The 23,944-nt window shown below is 42.6% G+C and overlaps 1 protein-coding gene across 1 annotated transcript in view; it reads left to right on the forward strand.

Moving 5' to 3' along the window:
* LOC122808771 (death-associated protein kinase 2-like) overlaps window positions 1-23,632 on the forward strand; it is a 1,232,522-nt gene extending 1,208,890 nt beyond the window's left edge. The window contains exon 12 of the mRNA XM_044079801.1: window positions 20,281-23,632. Within this exon, the coding sequence (XP_043935736.1) occupies window positions 20,281-20,382 (102 nt within the window). The 3' untranslated portion in view covers window positions 20,383-23,632. The remainder of the gene's footprint in view (window positions 1-20,280) is intronic.
* The last annotated feature ends 312 nt before the right edge of the window (window positions 23,633-23,944 follow it).

Here is a 23,944-nt window from a genome sequence, read left to right on the forward strand (position 1 = left end):
ATTCTGTGTTACCCTGTACTTGAGAAGTAGATACCAAACAGGAGAGGTCCCAGGACTGAACCCTGTGGTACTCCACTTGTCACTGGTTTGAAGTCAGATTTGGAGTCTGCAACTTTTACAGTGAGTGTTCTGTCAGTGAGCCAGTTGGCAACCCATCTTGTGACATAAGGATTTATACCTGGTGACTGCCTCAATGAAGTGGATTAGGTTCAGAAGGCATGATCTGCCTTTCACAAACCCGAACTGGGTGAGGTCCAGAGTTTGGAGTTTACCAATGTCTTTGTTTATGAGTTCCATGATGATACGTTCCATGGCCTTGCAGACCAGGCTTGTCAGGCTAATAGGGCGATAGTTCCCGGGATCAGTGGTGGCTCCCCCTTTGTGAAGTGGGATAGCTGTTGCTGTGCACCATTCAGTGGGCACAAAGCCTGACGTGAGACTATGATTTAACATGGTGCTTAGGTGGGGAGCCAGTTTGTTCTGAAGTTCGTGTAAAACGCAGCCTGGGATGTTGTCCAGTCCCATGGATGCTGTGTTTTTGGTTTTAGAGAGTGCAGCTTTTACCTGCATATATGTGATTACAGGGACTCTGCATTCTTCCTGTATAGATATGGACCCTTTAGGGGTGAGAGGGGCGTAAAGTTAGCACTGAACTTGTCTGCCAGGATGTTGGCAATATCAGTTGGCTCTGTAATTTTTGTGCTATTGTGCTGTAACTCAGAGGAGATCTGGGTGTTGCCATTGAGATTCTTGACATAGCTATAGAATGCTTTGTGGTTGCCCCAGAATTATTGGTGATTTTGTTGTCGTAGCTAGCTTTGGAGGATCTTATAAGGGATCTCAGCTTCTTACTGAGGCTGACCAGGCATCTCCTCCATTCATGGCATTTTACTCTCTTTTGTAACAGTTTCTTCCTTCTGTTGTAGAGTTTGTTTATGGCAAGGGACCACCAGATTGGCTTCCTTTTTTGGAGGATAGTGTCTTGGTTCTGTTTGGGATAGCACGATCCATGCACTCGTGTAAGTGCTTATAGAGTGCATTTGTGTAGGATTCAGCAGTCGTAACTGTATTGTCCATCTGCATGGGTGTCATGAAGTTCGCCACTTCTGTCTTAAGAAGCATGAAGTTGGCTTTGGAGAAATTTTTTTACCAAGGTTTCCTTAATGGTGGGGGCAGGATGCGGATATCTTGGGTGATTAGTTTATGGTCGGATCTGACCAATGAAGAGTTGATTTCAGGTGTGGAACACCGGTCACTCATGTTGGTAATGACAAGGTCTAGGATATTGCTGCCCCAGGTGGAGGTGTTGATATTTTTATCCAGGGAATTGGAATTTATGAATTCCAGAAAGCGTTGAGCAAAGGAGTTGGTGCATGAGTAGTTTTCCCAGTTAATGGTGGGGTAGTTGAAATCGCCTATTATTAGGGTGTTAGGTTGAACCCTAATATTTTCCAGTATATCAAGAAAAGAGGAGTGGGAATCTTGGGGCATGATGGGGGATCTGTAGCAAGCTGCAATTTGGATTGCAGTTTTGCCCAGAGTTAGTTGCACTTTTATAACCTCGGATGCATTATGCTGCGCAACTAGCCTGGAGGTGTGGATATCCTTAATGAATATGGACACTCCTCTGCCTTTGATGTTCTGGTCCAGGTTAGATGGCTGAAAAGTGTGGTATGAGTTATAGCCTGGTAATGCAGGGATGCTCTCTAGAGCCTTAAACCAGGTCTCAGTCACTGTACAGATATCAATGTTCTCCATTTTAAGGAGCGCCTCGAGTGAGTGCATTTTGAGATTTAGACTTCTAGCATTGAGTAGCATTACCCTCAGTTTTTGCTTGCCTTTTCCTGTTATGGTGGTGAATTTGTCATTTGAACCTTGCCTAAAAAAGCCACTATAGGGGCAGCAAGGGCCTTAACCAGTATCCAGAATCCCAGGGGTGACAGGTGCAGGCCATCTCTGGCAAAGCATTGTGGTCTGTTGACCATGTCGTCCCAGGCAGAGAGATACTGGACCCCCTTAAAATGACACCAGAAGCTTAGCCAATTGTTGAAGTCAGTCATTTTGTCCTTGTACTGCGGTATCATTCTGGGCGATGGCAGGATGCTACTCAGGGCTAGGGTCAGACATGCCTGGGCTACAAGATCGGAGAGTTCTTCCATGTGTCTTTTCATGTAGTCCGGGGAAGTACGTCTCAGATCATTCACACCAACATGGTCAATGACAGAGTCATATTTGTACTTGTTGTGGAGTGACCTGAGTGCGTGGGTTATGTGGTACCTGGTTTAGCCTGGTGAGTGGGACATCAGTGTGCCTGACTATAGAGTCACCTATGACTAGTGTGTTGTGTACATTGGTTTGCCTTTTGGACTGTGGTTTATTGGCACACTGAGTCTGTGGGCTATGTGTCATTTGGGTTGTGTTGGGGGGTGGAGGTTGCTTGCTTTTCTGCTTTGGAGGTCTCTGTTGCTTGAGCAGATTATTATTGATAGCCTCTGCGATTGTTTTTGTCTTTCTGTGTATGGATTTTGATGGTGTAGATTTAGTGGGGCTATGTGATGAGTGTGGTGTGGTGCAAGTGTTTACCTTCTCCTCTTGACTGTCAAGTGCAGTGTTGGTTGGAGAGAGCTTTACCTCCAGTTTGGCTAGATAAGTGCATCTCTCACAGGTTGTGGTGTTGGGTGGTAGGAGGAGAAGGTTGTCTGTGTACATGAGGTAATTGCTACATTGCCTCAAGATGCCCAGATTCATCAGATAGACAGGAACACTGGGAGCTGACCCTTGGACATGCCTGAATAAAAAACTACTTTCCTCTAGACAAGTGAGGAAAGTGAGTATAAGAGCTGTTGTTCTCTAAGCAAGTGAGGAAAGTAAGTACAAAAACTGTTTTCCTCTAGGTAAAGAGGAAGGTTGAGTGCTGTAGTAATTTGTAGCTTATTTAGTGTTAACAACAAATTCTGAACAAGTGCTGAGCACGAATAAGCAAATTCAAGTGCTCCCATTTAGTCAGATGTTCCTCAAGCCTGTGTTCTCTGCTGTCTCTTATTCAGCTTGTACATTATCTCACTGTTCTCTAAACTGTACCTGCCTCTATCAACTCTTTTAAAATACTTTTCTTCAAGATCTCCATAACCTTCTACTGTACTTATGCATTATGCAGCAAACAGCTGATCTTAAGCTGGAAAATAAAAAATGTCATTCTATTTGGCACGCATATCAAGTCTCCATTTCTCCCACTTCCCTTGACTGCAGTCATGTCACACTTAAATCAGTTGCCATTTCCTCTCTCTCTTCCTCTCCTTAAGGATAACCCCATTAGATTAGTCTATTTTTTGAAGTATCTAAGAATTTGTATTTATCCCACTCTCTCCGTGACTAGCCACATCAGCTAGCTAAAAGTTAAAACTGACCAGACCCATTTTTGCATTTGCAAGTTTTCTAAATTTCTTATACCCAAGCTGGTGGCTCTGCAGGTGTAGGTACTCTGCAAGCACAACTTAAATGTGGCCTTACCCTCCCGACCAGTGCTAAAACTTAAAAGATCTCCAGGTACTCTCCAACAGTATATGGAATTATGTACTTTCCCCAGAATTATTTCATCCCAGTCCACCTCCCAGTACTAGTCTAAGTGCAGTACTGATGTTCTTCATGTGAGTCGCTTTCACAGGCCCTGATACCCGCTACTTCAGATTCGCAGGCCTCTACTGAGACCCATTTGGAGTCTGGTATGCCGTGAGATGCTTCAACTCTGGAACCTGCGGATGTCTCTACCTTGGATGGGTCCGAAGCCGCTGTGCAGGCTCCGGCTTCTGAGAGTGTATTCAGGCCTACTGACTTGCATATTAAAATGAAAGCCATCTTCTTTTTCAAGGCCTAAAACTCGATCCATGCCTAGAAAACTGATGCCCAGACCACATAGTCCAGCTTCTATGCCAAAAAAACAAATGATAAGAATGGCTGAAGGCTTTATTACTTTAATCAGGGGAAGCCAACCTCCCCCCCCCCCTAAGAGACCTAGGACTGAATTTGCTTATGATTCTTCTGATCAGGATTCTGAAATTTCTGTTTCATCTGATGACCAGAATTTACCCTTATCTACCTATGAGGACTCTGATGTAGAGGACTGTATTCCTGCTGCTTCCCCTCCAGAGGATTTCTCTTTTGGTGAAACCTTGCATACTATTAGGGAGTATTTTCACCAGGAAAGCCAGGATTACTATGATTCTAAAAAGAGGCTTAGGGATTTCTTACTCCCTCCCCAGCACAGGCCTTTAGCTATCCCCCCTGTACTGGACATTGTTAATGATGCCTTTTCAGAATCTATCTTGGCCCCTGACTCCTTAGCTCCTGCTCCCAGAAAACCAGGTAGATATTACAGGGTTCCTGACTCTCACGCATTCCTCTTTAAAAATCCTACTGCGGATTCTGAGACCATTTCACAGGGACCCAAGGGCATTAATGCTACTGCTGCCAAAAATCCTACCCCCTCTGATAGAGATTCCAGGGCACTGGATAGATGGGGTAAAAGGTATACACTTCTGCAACCTTGGCCATTAGGGCCTTAAACTTCCATTTGCATATGTTAAAGTATCAGCAGCATATTATTGGATTGCTTAAACAAAAATGATGTTGATTCCTGACTGTGCTGAAAACAAAGATTTACAGGATTTAATGCATTCTGCCGGACAAGTTGGAAAACATACCTTGCAATGTGGTTTTGATTCACTAGAGACATCTTGCAGGGATGCTGTTACTGGGTCTGTACTTAGAAGGCATGCTTGGTTTAAGGAGCAATCTTTGCCAGATCATGTTAAAGCTAAATTGCTGGATGGTCCCTTAAACCAGGACCACCTGTTTGGCAGTAAAGCAGAGTACTTAAAAAGATGGAGTAAAAAGCTAAATCTATGCAAATTGTTAAAGATTTCCTGCAAGCACAGCCTCCCAGATTTAGTAGGCATTGGCCCTCTAAGAATTGGTCCTTTCCTGCATCTTCCAGTCGTTCTCAGTCCAAACCCAGAACCAGCAGAACACCCAGGCTTCAGTCCCAAGGTACGCACAGGACTAAGCAATGGGGGATTCCCACTTCCAAAGCAGGTAGTAGTAAGACTCCCCCCTATGGTAAACTGTCTCAATGACCTATCTTTAAAACTTCCAAGTCCTTCTCATCTGACTGCTCCTTTAGGGGGAAAGATTGCTCTGCAGGGAAAAAAATTGGGAACTCATTACCCAGGACAAATGGGTTTTAAATATAGTTTCCCAAGGATGCAGATTCCACTTCCACACTTTACCAACCCCAAACGGCTGGGCAGGTCTACCCCCAAATCAGTGGGCAGAGGCTCAAAAGCAAGTTCTCTCTCTCTTAAGTATCAGGGCTATTCAGACTGTACCAGAAGAGGAAAGGGGACAAGGTTTCTACTCAAGACTTTTCCTGGTGCCCAGAAAAGACAGCTCCTGCCATCCTATCCTGGACCTTTCTATCCTAAATGCATTTTTGGTGATCCCAAAATTCAAGATGCTAACTCTTCACCAGTTGCTTCCTATGCTAGGCAAGGATGCCTGGTTGGCAACACTGGATTTAAAGGAAGCCTACCTGCACATCCCAATCAGGGAATCTTGCAGAAGATACCTACGCTTCAAAGCAGGCTTCATGCACTATCAGTTCTCTGCACTGCCCTTTGGCTTATCTACTGCTCCCAGGGTATTCACAAAGTGCCTAGCTCCAGTCATTGCATTTTGCAGGCAAAGAAATATTCAAATATACCCATACCTGGACGGTTGTCTAATTCAGGCAGAAAGCCAGGAAATACTATTAAATCATCTGGCGTTTGTACAAAAATTTCTAACTTCCCTGGGGTACACTATAAACGAAAAGAAATCACATGTTGTACCCTGCCAACAAATTGTATTCCTGGGAGCAAGCTTGAACACAACATCCCAGATGGATTTCCTCACGCCAGAGAAACAAGTTCATTTGACAGCCTACTTCAAAGTAATGGCCACAAAGACCCTGCTATCTGCAAGACAAATACTGCAATCCTTGGGGATCATGGCCTCCTGCATCCTCCTAATTCCATATGCAAGACTGAATATGAGGAAACTACATTGGTATCTAAAAAGCCTATGGTGTCAACATTCTGAGAAACTAGAAGCAATGATGCCTATCATACCTTGCCTACAGATAGAGTTCCTTTGGTGGGCAGAGGCCTGCCACCAAAACAAGGAACTGCCATTCACTCTACCCCCTGCCACCAAACCCTAACAAGAGACGCATCAGACTATGCATGGGGGGGCTCACATGGCAGGGAAGTGCATTCAGGGCAAATGGAACCCAAGTCAAATGCACCTGCATATCAATCAAAAAGAAATGTTAGCTGTACAGAATGCTCTGGCAGCCTTCAAGGACCACATTCTTCCAGGACAATTAATGGTAAAGACGGACAACACCACTGTTATGTGGTACATAAACAAGCAGGGGGGAACCCACTCATACCCTCTCTGCAGACTAGCAATGGCTCTGTGGAACACAGCCTTGAGCTACCAAGTGCACCTACAGGCTCAATTCCTGCTAGGAAAGCTTAAGACACTGGCAGACGACCTAAGCAGAAATCTCACGGACCCACACGAGTGGAAACTGGAACCAAAGATATTCAACATGCTGATAAACAAATGGGGGAGCCCAGAGATAGACCTGTTTGGCTCCCCCCAGAACTACCAATTGGACAAATTCTGCACAAGGACTCCCCACAAACAAGCTTGGAAAGTGGATGCCCTGTCCTTTACCCTGAAATACCTCTCAGTTTATGCCTTTCCTCCTCTGCCTCTCCTCTCCAAGGTACTACTAAAGATCAAACAGGGCAAACCAAGGCCGATACTGATTGCACCAGACTGGGCATGCCAACACTGGAACCCCCTCTTATGCAGTTTGTCAGTGCTGGCACCATGGCACCTGCCTCAGACCCCTACCCTGCTGTCCCAGCAGGAGGGCCAGATTCGGCACCCTCAGCTTCAAACCCTGAACCTGGAGCCTGGCTAATTACCTGATCTCTCCATTACCATCCCTCAGTAAGCAAGTGTTGGACGTCATTCTGGAGGCAGGGAGGCCTAGTACTAGAAAATCGTATGTTGAAAAATAGAAGAGATTCTGCTCCTGGAACCAAACTCAGGGGATGGGCACAGCTGCCCCCAATTTACCTCAGATTCTTCAGTACTTAACTGAGATGCTTCACAAGGGCCTTTCCTTTTCCTCCATTAAAATTTAAGCCTCAGCCATTTCAGCTCATTACAACACAGAACCACCCCTCTTCTCTCATCCACTGCTCAACCAGTTCCTCAGAGGGGCCAAAAACTTAATACCACCCAGGAGAGCCCCATCTCCAGCCTAGGACCTTAACTTCGTATTGGAAAATCTCACTCTACCTTCTTTTGAGCCAGCTACAAGTGCGGAGTTAAAATTCCTTTCTTGGAAAACAGCCTTCCTTTTAGCCATCACTTCAGCAAGACGAGTGTCTGAATTACAGGCCCTTATGGCAGTGGAGCCTTTCATCATCTTTCATGCAGACATGGTGTCCCTCAGGACCAGTCCCTCCTTCATGCTAGTATACAGTGTGGCTCTTAATCAGTCTTATTTGCCAACCTTCTTTTCTAATCCACAGAACAAAGGGGAACGTATACTGCACTGCTTAGATGTGCACAGACAACTTAGATTTTACTTGGACAGGACTAAACCTCTCAGGAAATCTGAAAAGCTGCTTGTGGCATTCGCTGCAGGGGCAGAGGGGAAGGCCATTTCAAAGCAAACCATTTCTAAATGGATAGGTCATTGCATTCATTTCTGCTATAAAAACCATGGAAAGCCTATGCCACAGGGGATAAGACCACATTCAACCAGGGCTGCATCTACCTCTACAGCCTTTCTCAGAGGTGTCCCTACCAGGGACATCCTAGATGCTGCTACCTGGAGTTCTGTACATACCTTCACCAAGCATTACCATTTGCCAATTTTCTCTAAATTCAGAGCTGGCTTTGCCACTGCCATCTTGCAGGGCCTTATAGCTGGTCCTAATGCTATCTAAGTTCCTCCTCCCATCCTTAGCTTTGGGAATCTACCCAAATGTAATGACTGCAACAGGGAAACACGAAGAACATAGTACAGTTGTGTACACTTACCATAAATGTAGATGTTTGAGTGTATTCACTGTTGCAGTCCTGGTTACCCTCTCTCCAGCTCCCTGACTTCTTTTGGCTATACCTCTATTCTTGTTTACTATACTTAAAGCTTTTTGATGTATTTGCTTTTTTGTTGGAGGTGTAACCTTGTATATATATATTTAATTGCCTCCCATTAGGGGGCCACCTGACATCTGGGGCAAGAAAAACTGATGTAATGGCGTCGGCTGCATGCTTTATACCCCTGACTACCTGACGTCATGGAAGATGAGACAGCAACCGACGCAGGACCCAAGACTTTGATAATCAGGCCGACTGAGGGCTACTGCAAGCAGATAACCCAAATGTGATGACTGCAACAATGAATATACTCGAACATCTTCATTTATGGTAAGTGTACTTTCTCCTTGCCCTTAATAAAATACTTGCATCTAACATTTTTACTCTTGCCCTAGAGTTACCCTATTTCCTTGATACCAAACTATAGTCTCCCTCTGCTCCAAAGACTCTTCAGTTCTTTATAGACTTATCTGCTATGCCTTCCGTGTACTTGGTCCAATGGTCTAAGATGCTCTTCAAAACAGTGGTAGCACCTCTGAGTTTCAAACTAAAGTTAACAACAGTTCTAAAGAAGAGGACCTTTTGTCCAAGTTTTCAGTCACCTCATCACTTATAACTTTCCTCTCACCTTACACAAATTAGTTCCTCTCTCCTCGCATTTACCCTTATCCATCATCCCGTAACTCATCTCTCCAAATGCAAAGGTCTCCTAGAATGAAAATGCTTGACTCCTCACCAGACTTTCAAAATATTGTAAATATAAACTAAGCATGTTAGCACACAAATTCACTGTCTTTGTAGCTGCCATTCGTTTTGCTTCTTTGCATGTAAACTTTGACACCTAACATTTCTGCTGAAAGTGGATTCATTTTTATAATATATTTATTACTTTCCTTTGATGAATAACACATTTTCTAAAACTGTATTCATTTTTTGTCAAAAATCATTGCATTGTAACAATTAAAGAGAACAACTATATAACCAGTAAAATAGTACAACCAGAAAACAAACACAAAACTTAACAACAGGGCAGTAACTATATACACAGCTCACTATTGTATTATTTACAATAGCCAAAGAGAAAAACTTGTCACAGCTTAGGTTTATAGGTGCTTTCTAGGCTACTGATCTCAGCAGATCTTAAGAAGCCTAGTCTTATATTCTCATGGTAGTTTTTATCCCTTATATTTTGCATATGACTAACCCAGAGATGAACTGAACAAAGATATATTGATATGTTTACGTTTCCCCTATCCATGAGGGACAGGGGTGCTAAACCAGAGGTGAATTTGTTGTTGCCCATCCATTTGTCCAAATAACATTTAAACTGAGTAACAGAAGTGATTTGCTTTATGTGCTGTGGAGGACGATTCCATTGAAGTGGTATTCTCTGATACAAACCTATCCCTGCAACATGTTCTATTTATTTTCCAAAAGATTTTTACATACCTAGAGCAGGTGGTTGATACTGTAGATATAGCCAACCTACTGGCAGACAGGTTCAGTGAAAACTTCACCCTCTGTCCCCCATTAGTAAATCAGGGCATCCCCAGCACCTGCCCCCCCTCTCCTTATCTCTAGAGAGCAAGTCATCACTGCCCTCTCACAGACAAAATATACAGCCTCCATGGGACCCAATTAACTTCCCAGGTTGCATCCTACATGAACTCAAGCAGGACCTTGCAGCACCATTAGGCACCATATTCAACTAAAGCCTGAGTACCGGCTTCATCCCAGCTGAGTGGAGGACAGCCACTGTCATCCCTTTGCACAAAGGTGGAGCATCCAGTGATCCAGAAAATTGTAGACCCAATAGCCTAACTAGCCTGATCTGCAAGGTCATGGAATGGTTTATCATGGACCTCATTAACAAGGACATTGTCTCAAATAGCTTAGTGGTTGAGTGGTTTGACTACGCTGTATGGGGTCCAGGGTTTGAGACTTGGGAATGACTGTAAGGTGTGAGGTTGGCATAATGGTTAAGGTGTTTACCCTACAAACACAAGGTGCAGGGTTGATTCTCAGATGGGGTAACGGGCTAGGCTTAAAATGCCTCACAAAGGCAGTTAGCCTAGTACTAACCAATGAACTATTTGATACAAATTGCATCATTTAGTGGGAGGTTGGCATAATGGTTAAGGTGTTTACCTTACAGGAATCAGGTGCAGGGTTTGATTCTCACATGGTGTAATTGGCTAGGCTTAAAATGGTCAACAAGAGCAATTAACCTAGTATTAATCTATGAACCTCCAAACACTTAATCCCACAAATTTTGTTTTCATCAAGGGGAGGTCATGCCTGTTAAATTTGGTCACCTTCTTTGAGACAGTAATCCAAAGCAAAAAGAGCAACCAGGGAAAAGGCAAAAATTGCCTCAAAAGAGAAGAAAACTAGTAGGCAGAGAGAAGTAAAACAAAGTATGTTTAATAAAACACAAATAATAAACAGAGAATAAAACTTTAAAAAAACAAGGATGAGCGGGTTTATACCTTCTAGGTACTTTATCAGATCCACCTGAAACACATATAACATATATGTGTATATATACATGTGTGTATATATATATATATATATATATATATATATATATACAGAGAGAGAGAGAGATACGTAGATATATCTATATTGTATATCTGTATATCTATATCTATGTATCTATCTATCTATATATATATATATATATATATATATATATATATATATATATGTAAAATATATATATGGACACACACACATACACACACACACACACACACACACACACACACACACACACACACACACACACACACACACAGACGTATAACTTATTTCATGTACTCATCTTGGTACTTCCGACTTGTGATTCCCTTACACACACCCCTCTACACTTTAATCCCTCTTTTCTGTTCCATTTTCCAACTGTAAAATTTCTAAATACTTTCCCACCTGTTAAGCTTACTAATAATTGTAAATATTATAGTTAAATTTAAGTAATGTTTATATTGTATTCTTTGGAACACTCGTGGCACATTCCCTCTACACCATGAACCTAATGGTAAGTTTATCAGTATATGTAATCATTGACTGTATCACATTGCCACAGTTTTTGGCTTAAGTCATGGCTAGGACATGCCTTCATTTGCCCAATGGATAGGGCTGGGTTGTCATGTGACTTTTATTAGCTGCACAAACTCTTGCATCCCTCTGTGGGTGTGCACCTGCCATCCCTGCTCAGTCATGACCAGTCACCTCACCTGATGCCAAGTGACCCACCTTTTCTGGCCACTAATAGGAGGAAACACTGGTCTTCTTCTTAGAAGTTGCACCGTGGCCACCAGTGAGTCCTTCAGCTCCCCTTCTTCAGGATCATAGGATGATAAGAAGTTACTAGGCTATTGGCCCGGAGGCCCTTACAAGCCTAGCCAAGAATTTAGCCCATGTTCCAACAAGTCAGCACCCTATGCCACTGTCCAGCAGGGACATAGGTGGAATGCCAGGTGTGTATTTTCTATTGCCCATCCAGTTATCCACATTGCGCCTAAAAAGGTTTAATGAGGTACTCTGCTTTACTTGGATAGGGAGTCTATTCCACAAAAGGGGGAGTCTCTGGGACACAAATCTGTCCTGCCAACAAGTCTTAATGATGTCACAGACCAGGTTGAGGTTTTGCATTCAGGTTACTCGTGAGGAGCTTGACTTGCGGATATGCAGCAGTCCCATCGGGGCAGGGTCTGAGACTGCTTTGTATGCCAGACAGGGATCACCTCTGAGGAGTCTGTATGAGACTGAGTAGAGGGACAGGGCTTTCAACCTGTCTGTGTAGGGTAGATGTTTGAGGCCCTGGATTCTCCGAGTGAGGAATCTCTGTGGTCTCTTCAGCTGCTGCATGTGCTTTGCGATGTACAAGCCAAAAGGGGGCATTGTATTCAATCATCAGTCTTATAAGGGAAGAATACAGAGATGTTATGACCACCTTGTCCCTGGATGAGATACCCTTAATCATGGTCAAAAGTCAGTTTGCTATCAACCTGGTTTCCCAAGTCCCTCACGACTGATTGCATGGTTAGTGCCTTATTAGCAATGTGATCATTTGTGGGGACATCATTCTCCCCAAAAGGGATGATAATGCATGTTTTAGCATTCAGTTTGAGGCCATGTTTCTGGCACCAGTCATTTGTTTGGGTGAGACCCTCTTGGGGGATGCTCACATCACTAGGGGAAAATGATGATAGCACTCGGCTTGCAGTTTTCTGCAAACTTTGTCAGCCATAGCCCACTAGATTTGGCCTGCCCCTCTGAGAAGTATATCCCAAATAGCAGAATGACCCAAGACTGATCCCTGGGGTACACCTTGCTTGTTACGAGTCTACTTGTGGTAGCTTCCCCTATTTTGACTATGTGGGTTCTATCAGTAAGCCAGTTTGCTACCCATCTGGTAACATATGGATTGATGCCTAGTTGAGAGAGTTTATCTATTACACCTGAGGGGAATAGTATCGAAGGCTTTGGCCAGGTCAAGGTAGGCAGTGTGCACTGTCTTCCCTTCGTCTATGGCCTTGGTCACTGTCTCAAAAAGGTTGACCACATTTAACAGGCATGACCTCCCCTTAACAAAACCAAACTGTGTCGGATCAAGTGTCTGGAAGTTGCCAATGTCTTTGTTACTGAGGCCCATGATAATCTGCTCCATGGCCTTGCAGATGAGGCTAGTTAGGCTGATAGGTCTATAATTTCCTAGATCAATGGACGCTCCACCTTTGTGCAAAGGGATGGCATTAGCTGTCCTCCACTTGGCTGGGACGAAGCCAGTACTTAGGCTTTGGTTGAATAGGGTGCCTAATGGTGCTGCAAGTTCCGGCCCAAGTGCATGTAGGATGCAGCCTGGGATGTTATCGGGTCCCATGTAGACTGTATTTTTTGCCTTTGAGAAGGCAGTGATGACTTGCTCCCTAGAGGTAAGGGGAGGGGGCAGGTAGTGGGAATGTCCTGTTTTACTGATGGGGGGGGGCAGAGGAGTGAAATTTTCACTGAACCTCTCTGCCAGCAGGTTGGCTATATCTACAGGATTTGTGTATATGGTGTCCTTGACCACCAGTTCTGAACAGATCTGGGTGCTTCCCTTGAGATTGTGGACATATGTGAAGAAAGCCTTATGACTGTCTTTAGTAGATGTGGCCAGTTTGGACTCGAAGTTTGCTTTGGAGGATTTCACTAATACTCTTATTTGCTTGTTTAGGCTAAGGAGAGATTGCTTCCAATTAGGCACCAGCTCCTTCTTGGTCCTGGACAGCAATTTCTTCCTTTTATTATAGAGTTTATTTATTGTAGATGTCCACCAGACAGGGTTACTCTTCCTTGAGGAGGAGGATTTCGTCCTATCTGGTATTCCTGATTCCATGCAGCTATATAAATGCTCATATAGTACTTTGGTGTACGTTTGGACATATGTGCCAGTTTCTTTGGAGGGAGAAGGGGCTGGGAAGCTGTTTATACCTTCCCTCAGGAGGTTGCAATCAGTTTTGGAGATGCTTTTTGTTTGATCTTAGCTGCAGGGGGTCAGGGGAGATGGTGATGTCGAAGTTGACTGCTTTGTGGTCGAATCTTACCAGGGATGATGACACTGTGGGGATGCTGCTATGGTTACTCATGTTAGTTAATACCAAGTCCAAGATATTTTCACCTCTTGTGGGGGTGTCAACCAACTGGTCCAAGGAATCTCTGGGCATTTGTGTTTTGGCATCAGTATTTCTTCCTATCTATGGTTAGATAGTTAAAGATGCCCAGGATCTGGGTAAAAGGTTGAATCTTGTTAGATTTGAAGAGGACCAGATAGGTGGAGTGGGCATCTTGAGTCAGAGTTGGAGGTCTGTAGCTAGCTATGATTTGTATAGGGGTCTTGTCAATTGTTAACTGCACCTGGAGTATTTTCTTTGCATCATACTGTTTGACCAGCCTAGAAGTGTGTATATCTTTCATATATATTCCAACTCCACCTCCTTTTGTTTTGCTGCCCATGGCTTGGGGATAATCTTCATCACCTTAGGGAGTCTTAGTCCCCTTACAGAGAGACTTGTCTGTCCATTGCTGGTGATCCAGCAGCAGACATGTTTGCTGGTACAAACCTGTATGGCTGCCAGTGCTTCATATCCTCTTCCACAGCTGACTCTGTAGAGAGGGAACAAAATGAGAAAGCAAAAAATAAATAAATGAAATGGTACATGTGCAACAGCGTTATTTCAGTTGTAAGTGATAGATACCTACTTACTGTACTTACCCACTACCCTGACACCCCTGGAGGCTGTCACTTTTCCTTAGGAAGTCCTTCCAGTTTAATGCAATCTTCTGTGCTACTGTAAAATGCAAAACATACACTAATTAGTATGCTTTGTTCCTGACAATGGAAGGCAAGCACAGCAATAGACAATAGTCAATATGAAACCATCTGTACAGTGCTTTCTACAAAATGCTGTCTCTCTCTCTCTCTTTCTCTCTTCTCTTAACCTGTGCCACCTATTGATGGAGCAGACCGGGGTGGCACCTTTGGAGTTTGCTATATTTATACTGGCTGGCACTGTTCACCAAAGCAGGTGATGCCAGTGTCAAAATGGTAACCACATGTGCATGGCCACATGTTCTGGACACCACGTGATTTGCATCATTGTGCAGTAAGGGTGCACAGTGGAAAGTGTCACTGACATGGACAAACAGCTCTCAGCATCAGTGCACTGTGCACATGACTTTGTAGCCTGAGGACAAGCATTAACAAGCGTTGTAGTGCTGACCGAAGCTGGTAACGCATCATGTTATGACATCAGTTCAGAGACAGTCATGATAAATTGCCATGCTGTGAGATCTGTTTTAGTGTGCGAAATGCAGTTGTCATATTGAGGGAAACCACGTTATGATGAGCAACTTAGGATGACATCTGGTTATAGACCTCAGGGCTGCAGGGTGCACACATGGGTGCATAGAAGCAACACGAACAAATAACAGTAGAATGTGTGGTGTAACATAACACAGAGGCATGACAAGGTATTGTCTTGCTGTAGTGAATGGTCTCACCCTGGCAGGGAATACAATACTACAGCAGGACAGGGTATTGTCTTACTTTGAGTGACTCTCCCTGGCAGGGAAGACAGAACATGGGTAGGTCAGGTTCCTTTAATGCTTTGGGGTTTCTTTCTGACACAGGACAAGGGCAAGACAGGGTTCTATTCTGTAGCTGGGGGCTGACCTTGACAGTGAATAGAGCAAAGGCAAGACAGTATACTGTTGTACTGTGTAGGGCTCGCCATGACAGGGAATAGAACACAAGGTTAGAACATGGTATTGTTCTGCTGAGGGTGTGGCACACACTAGCATACTCAGATGGCAAGACATGCTAGAGGGGAAATGTGGTCTCCTGTAAGTGTGCTACCTCATGTATCGTCAACAAAGTGCTGCAAGAAGGCGGGTACAGGTAACTTGCCCATTACTGCTGTCACTAGGTCACCAGTTGTGAATGGTGGCAGCACATTAGCAGGCAGTTATGTATCTACCACATGGAGGCAGTGGAGGGGAGTGAAAAGATAATGGGGTCTGTTAATGACACTCATGCATATACACGCACTCATTCACATGTGTAACTCACAAGTGTTTATTTTTTTGTCATAGGACAGAGATAACAGAAGCAGCTGGAAAAGTTTACCACACCAAGGCAGAGGTGTTACTGCAAACCCTCTACACACTTCACATCTGCTTCCTTGACAGAGGTAAAGAGCAAAAAGCTTTGCAGGACTAGCTATGACAAGGTGTGGTACAGGGGATCAGTGCTGTCATCAACCATAGTAGGGCAATAGTGCAGGTGCATCACAGGGTCACTGATGTGATATCACTTGCCAAAATCATGGCACAAGGGTACTGTCGAGGATGGATCCATCACAGGAGGAGTTCCATAAACACAGAGGTATTTCACAGAGAAGGAAGAGATTCTTGTAACCATGTTTGGGGCAGTTGAGAATCCCTCATATGTGGCACTAGCTTGGATGTGAAAGCTGGATTGGTGATGACAGCCTGACCATTTGTATGGGAAGCTCTAGGTTTGTCCTTGTGTGCTGTCTTACTGTTGTACACTGACCCACATGTGTGTGGGGGTTATTCAGCAGAACACATGTGTATATCTGTTCTTCAAGTACATCGGGGCTGCAGCCATGTCAACCTGTACAACAAGGAATGTATGTGCCTTTATGCACTGCCATGGGTATGTTATCACTATGCTTTCATAGGTTTCCCTTGTGCAGGATCCCAGGCAAAAGGTTGGCACATCTTTGTTGTCAGAGGGTCACCTATGGCTGACAACTGTGACACCATAAACATGGTAAGTCTAATAATACGGAAGTGCTGTCAGCAGTGCTAGACTGGAGGGTATGCACACATCCCCACAGATATGAGATGATGATGGTGCAGGGTCAGTCTGAACCTGTGATGTCACCTGTATTTAATACTGGATGTCTTGTCCATGCTTGCTTCACCCAAACTGCACAGAAATCGCTGTCACAGAAAGCATCTTTGAGCCACATTGTCTCCTTGGTGTGTACACCCTCAGAAGAGGCATGTAGCCAGGGGTCATTGCCATAACTCCAGATCATTTGCCAAACCAGGTTACTACACTTGGCATCTATCAGTTGATGTGCAGCTCAGTATTCCAGATGCAGAATGTCCATATACACACTGTGACAGATTGTAAATGTGTTGCATGGCCTGCATGAAAAGTACAACTACTGCAGGGAATGTGGCACAACTTACATTATACACAGATTGACATAGCATATAGGGACCCAAGGCAAACATGCCTGCTAAGAGTAATGATGGCTGAATTGGTATCCATTGGTATGTCCATGCAGATACTGGAAAATGCTCATCACAGCTGTGCAAGGGGAAAGAATATGCAGTGCATGGTCACAAACCAGGCTTAATAAGATAGCACATGCTGTACCAGAAACTGTATCAGTTTTCAACCCTATCCATGGCTGCCTCTACCACTAGGCATGGGCACTCTCACAGTCATGGCCAGCACTCATCAGGCTTCGCAACAAGGACACCTTGCAAGGTTAGTCATTCTGACTCCTATAATTCCACACTATATATTTCCTTTGCTGGGGCTGCTTGTACAATGCCTACCTGTGGCCATCCTTATGATCATGGATACTATTGTCTATTGTCTGCCCACATGGAGGACCGGAGGTATCCCAAACATGCTACTAAAAAGGAACACCATCCATCATGCAGGACGGCCCTGACACTGTAGGGCCACACAGTATACTGATCAACATTCAGTAAATGAAGCTCCACCTTGACACTGGAGATGTGATTCCTGACTCCACCAACGTGGTATACTTGTGTAAGACTGACACATCCAGCTCATGTAACCTTTTGACCTGTGGTAGTAGTGCTGCAACCTGTCGTTGTGCCCAAGTTTCCAACTTTGCAAATGATAACTTTTCCCTATGCACCCTCTAGCCTGTGTGAGAAAGGTAATTTATGACATACAGCATGCCCAGCCAATACACTATAATGCATATCCTAGGTACGGTAATACATGCATCAGTTTTACTCTGTGTTGTCCTTGTCATGGGACATAATTGTGGACTGGACACTTCCTCTTTGTCAGTCCCTCAATGTATTGGCCTCATCTCTGCATCACATGGAGTAGTGCTACTTCTTCCTCTGACTCCTCCATTGCCTTTGTCAAGCAGTACTACAATGTTTCCAAATTGATTCTACTTACTTACTGCCATATTTTGTAACATGACACAGACCACAAATATCTTCCAGCAGGTCTCGGAGGCACTCTGCAGTGCATCACCAGATGCATCCAAACAGCAGAAGTGAGCCTTTAAGTCTAAACATGCATTCAGTGATGATCCTTGTCTACAACAGTGCAAATACACCATAATTTGTGAGGCTATAGATTGAGATCATCACCCATGGTTCCTAACCATATCCTGCATCACTTTCAACACACAACAAGGGATATCATTATTAGTGGCCTTCCATCTACACACATGGAACAGCATATTTAGGAGTCGATGGTTGGCAATTTTTACAACTTCCAAGTAGCTGACCCTGTGAGAAGTCACTTCACATGAGCTGATGGTAACTAAGCAAGCATGTGGATGTAAGTGCCGTACAAATACTCAGTATATCAGAATGCAGTGAAGAAAATAACTCATCATTAAATCACCAAGCACTGATAGATAGATAGATAGATAGATAGATAGATAGATAGATAGATAGATAGATAGATGTGGATAGAGTTTGTATATTATTTATATATATATATATATATATATATATATATATATATATATATATATATATATATATATATATATATATATATATATATATATATATATATATATATATATATATATATATATATATATATATATATATATATATATAGGGGGCAGAGAGAGAGAAAGAGTGTGTGTGTGTGTGAGTTATAGAAGTCATTTTAATAACTATCCATGCTGATAGCCTTAAGGAGAGGTGTAGCCCCCAAATGTGGGAAAGCATTAATGCCATTGCAGTGGTCATTAGTATGTCTGTACATGCAATACTGTCCAGTTCTGGAGGCTGTATATTGATATGGTAAACATAAAGCAAGTCAAAGTATGGCATTGAGCAGACAACAGCTGTGATAGTGGTAAGAAGTTCAAGGCAAATATTAATTAATGCCTATGGAGTTTGGTTGGAGACAGTGAAAAGGCAGGAGTCAGAGCTGGACATGGCAGAGTTAAAGATGTTGAGATTTGCACTGGGTTTGCCGAGGGTGGACAGGATTAGGAATAAGTAAATATAGGGTCAGCCCAGTGTGGTTGGTTTAGAGACAAAGCCAGAGAGGCAAGATTACGTTGGTTTGGACATATGCTGATGAGGGATGCTGGGTATATCGGGAAAAGGATGCTAAGGATGGAGCTGCCTGAAAAGAGGAAGGCCTAAGATAAGGTTTATGGATGTGGTGAGAGAGGACATGCATGTGGTTGGTGTGACAGAGCAAGATACAGAGGACAGGAAGAAATGGAAACAGATGATCCGCTGTGGCGACCCCTAACGGGAACAGTGGAAAGAAAAAGAAGGAGTATGCAGTGGTTAGGTAAGGAATTGGGGAGGTAGTACCAGTTTAAAAGTTCTTACACACTGCCATGTTTCTTAAGATATGCATCCAGTGATATATGTATATAAATATTGTGCAGCAGTCTAGGTGTTGTACTCCATCTGAAAACAGGAAGGCTTATATTCATTGTCTTTCCTAGTCTCCATAGGATGACATTTTAGGATATGACATGCTCCCCTGCATGATCATATTTGAGGAAGAGGTTAGAGGGTTGTAATGTCTCTTTCTAGAATTTTTTACTCATTTCTCAAGGTTGTGTTTGCTAACTCCATTCTCTAACATAGAAAATGCTCAGTTTTAGTTCTTTGTCAAAGTAAATACAGTTTATTACTATTTAACATGTACTGTTTATAAACACCCTTTTTGGACTGTTAATTAATGTAGAATATCAGTCTTAAATTCACAATGCCTACAGAATATTCTGGAGTGTAAGTGAGCTGTGCTGCATACCCCCACCCACCGGCCAAAAAAAAAGATGGTACAGTTTCTGAAAATGTGATGTTTTCAGCACTGTGGTACCCCTGTGTATTTTTAATGTGGTGTTGATAGGTTAGATGTCACCTTCTGTACATAGTGGTACTGTAACTAATGTATGTGTGCTTGTCCTCTTTGAAAGGGCATAATGCACTTCCTTTTTTTTCTGAGTTTGTAAACAACTTACAGTTTCATGTTGACCCCATTTTTATATTTCCCTTGGAGCTAAATTTTACCTTGTGAAACTTCAGTTGTACAAAGGCAGTTTACTTGTTGACATTGGGTAGCAGCACATTCAGTTATTTTCCTAAACAACTCTGAAAACTATTTTACCTTAAAGGCTTGCTTTCTGGTGAGGCAGTATCTGTAGTTATGTGAACTGAGCAATGTTATATGACCTTGGTCACAGTTAATTGATATTGTTTTTGTAATTCTTCCAGAGGCAGTGTGAAAGCGATCAAGAGGACAGTGAGAAAAGTACTGTCACACTGCTGCGTCGAAGAAGAAGCAGTGAGTCCATTACAAAGAACAGTGTATGCTAACAAGCATTTGCTGACTAGCTGGACATGTGAGAAAAGTACTGTCACACTGCTGCATCAAAGAAGAAGCAGTGAGTCCATTACAAAGAACAGCGTATGCTAACAAGCATTTGCTGACAAGCTGGACATTTATAAGATCCATTTGGTATTTAACAAAGTGGTGGACTAAACCAGCAAAACACTCTACATGTGGAAGACCAGTCTCTCCAACCTTTCTCAACATACTGCTGATGCTTTTTATAATGTTGCACCAGACAAGCAGCAGTTCATAGAAACAGGCAGATAAATTGGTACACCCTGCAAGGCACCATCTGGACAGGACAGTAGTAATGACACCAGAGTTCTGTGACATAAGTAAACACTAGTATCAGTGCCTTATTTAGTTAACTGCTGTTTTCTTATGTGGTCACAAACAATTGCAGAGGCAACATGGACAGCTTCCACTAGTTTAATTTTTTATATGAAGACAGTTCTGATTGTGATGATGGCTAAAGAAAACACAGCTTGTCTGAGGAGTATTGTCATGAAATGACAAACAGTTTTTTAAGCTCACTGACAGTGCAGAGTATCTTTACATTTGGGTGGTAGATCTGTTTATAGTTACCAGTTTATTACTGGCCAAAGTAGTCTGACCTTCTGGTGCTTTCTGAGTAGGTATATCTGAGACATGTCAACAGCTGTCCTGGACTAATGCAGGATGGAGGCAGTGGGGCACTACAATCTTGAACATCTGGATTAAAACTAGTAACACCAGCTAGTGACTTTTTAGAAATCAGAAGACAGTGTTTACTGAAACTACTAGACAGAGAGTGATTACAGGCTAAAGTAGCTGATTGCAGCATAGGAATGCTGGTAATTAGCCACTGCAGTATTAAACTAGTTGAAAAGACACCTTTACTAGCTAAGACAACCACATATAGTGTAAAAATAACAAATTACTTGTAGTCGCTGTGGATGAATCCCAAAAATACCAGTTAGCATAGGAATATTTTATTTAGTGGGACATTTCAAGTTAGAATATTGTTACCGAAACTGGGACTGCTAGTTAACTGGTTAGTATACGTAGCGATATTGTACTAAAACATTTGAAGTCTATAAACCAGAACACTTTTAGGCAGAATTGTATTAAACATAGCAGCTGTCCAAATGTAGAAAAATATCACTGAGTTAAGCCAACTGGTCTTAAAGCAAGCAGAACATCTGGGTTAACATGGGAGTTTAGGCAAATGCCACCTTTACTAGATACATTTAACAGCCTCTCAAGAAAATCACTCCAGACTGATACCTGCTTGCACCAGCCCAGGACTGCAATAATTAAGGAACTGCAGGTGACAACAGGCTAGCCGTGTACAATATATGCTGCTGACTACACGCGTTTCCTCCAGACAGTTCTTTGCAAAGCAGACATTTACTCTAATTGCACTACCGATCCTTGCTTTTGGTTGGAGATTTTAACTTTTCTACAGCTGAAGTACCTCACTATTTTAACAGAGTACTAAAATAAAACTTCATGATTATAGCTACAACCAGTACTTACACGGTTATCTCAACTGTTCTAAACAACTTTACTTGTATAGTATCGCACAAAGGGAAATTGTTGCTTTACATATTACATATACGAGTGTGGTGATGTGATGTCTTTTCTATAGAGATGTCATGGTTACCACTGCGGTCCAAAATAATGTTGTCCTTGTCACCTGTACAGAGTGACATAGTTTAGGAGCTAAGTTGACTTACATTCCCATATGTTCTACTGCAATAAGTAATATGGTTTGAGATTTAAAATGGCTTGCCTGTTGGTTTGGAGTGAAAGGTCCACTAGAAATAATACATTTATTTTCATCTGCACAAGTGAAGTGACACCATGTTTTTTTTTTCACAAGTAGCAGTCATGTGCTTCTTAAACAATAGAATCGATACAGGCATGATGATGTGGTCAGTGGGATGGATGGGGTGGGATGAACAAAGGAAGAAAAACTGTGAGGGAACTTCTGGAAAGTGATGAGGCAAAGACAGTGTACTGAGGAATAATCAGAAACAGCAGTATAGTGAAACCCACGGGAGAAGAAATGTGAAACTAAACAACAGTATAGTGAAACCCACGGGAGAAGAAATGTGAAACTAAGGAATGAAAGCTACTCAGGCCAACTGTTGTGAGAAAGATGTGCAAGCACTGTGCGAGAGAGAGAGAGGGGGAAGTTTATTATGTGAAGTGAATGAAAAAGACAATGAGGTGACTTTATGAAACACATAAGGGGACTTACAAAGCAGAGAAAACAGATTATTACACAGAACTGGAAAACAGTGTATGTTACAGTGGTTATAAAACATGTACTTGTAGCTTAAAAGTTCTTTACATTTGTATGTGCCACAATACAACTGGCTATGCTAACAGAAAAAAATGGGTCTGTTAAATCCAGTGGCACAGATGTGTGGGACAATCTGGCTTCCTTTGTGATCATGAAGTTAGGTTTCTTCCAGCTTATGTAGAATCAATACATGACAAGCAGGGTCATATGAAGTCTTATTCTTTTATTTTCCCTCAGTCAGTGCTCACAGACATATAATGTGCTTTTAAAATATACCAAGAAGGCAATGCTTTAATGCTGTGGTGTAATGAAGTAAATGTGTGTGTGTTTGTGTGTGCGTGCGTGTGTGCGTGCGTGCGTGTGTGTGTGTGTGTGTGTGTGTGTGTGTGTGTGTGTGTGTGTGTGTGTGTTATCTGACAGCAGTATCACCAAGCTATTAACTAGGCTTTGTATTGATGCACGGTGAATGAAGGTGTACGGGTTCTAATGAAGGCACTGTTTGTAGTTATAACAATTCTACTGCCATTCCAAAAGGAAGGGAAGTTAGACTTTTAATGGAACAATTTGGATAAGAAAACACCAGAACAGAATGGGACATTATTGTCCCATCTGCTTGTGGATGTCAAAGAACTTGTGGCAGTTATTAAAACTATGTGTGGATGACTTTATTAAAAAAATACATTTCAGCATTTTTAAATAAAAGTGAGTTTTCATACAAATACAACTTAATTTTTTATGAAAAATAAAAATAAAAAATACTATAATACAGTTCAATAAGAAATATAAAGACAGTAATTCACCCCAAGCATTTCTTTTTCCACATGCATTCCCCCATTTTCTAAATAGCTTTTGAAGTCACCAATTACCTGTTCTGTAAAACCTCAACAAACCTACCTTACTAAACATATCACACACACACACACACACACACACACACACACACACACACACACACACACACACACACACACACACACACACCTCTGATATTCTACCCATTTTTCTTTTATTTTTTTGTTCAATAGCTTACAATTACAGTGTTCAAGCTCACAATCAAAACAGAATCCTGAGACCATAGTATTGGAAGACCAAAATGCTAACAATCACAGTATCTAAATGTCTCAAATATCAAATCCCCCATCACTATGAACATAGGAGCAACTGCTAAGATGGATCCTGAAGGGGTGTAAACCATCGGGGAATGGATGCTAACGTGTCCTGCAGGGGGGGCTAGTCCAGCACTTTGCAGCTGTGGT

This window comes from Protopterus annectens, chromosome 8.part0 (assembly GCF_019279795.1).
Source record: "Protopterus annectens isolate FY-2018-M chromosome 8.part0, PAN1.0, whole genome shotgun sequence".
NCBI classification, from domain to species: domain Eukaryota; kingdom Metazoa; phylum Chordata; order Ceratodontiformes; family Protopteridae; genus Protopterus; species Protopterus annectens.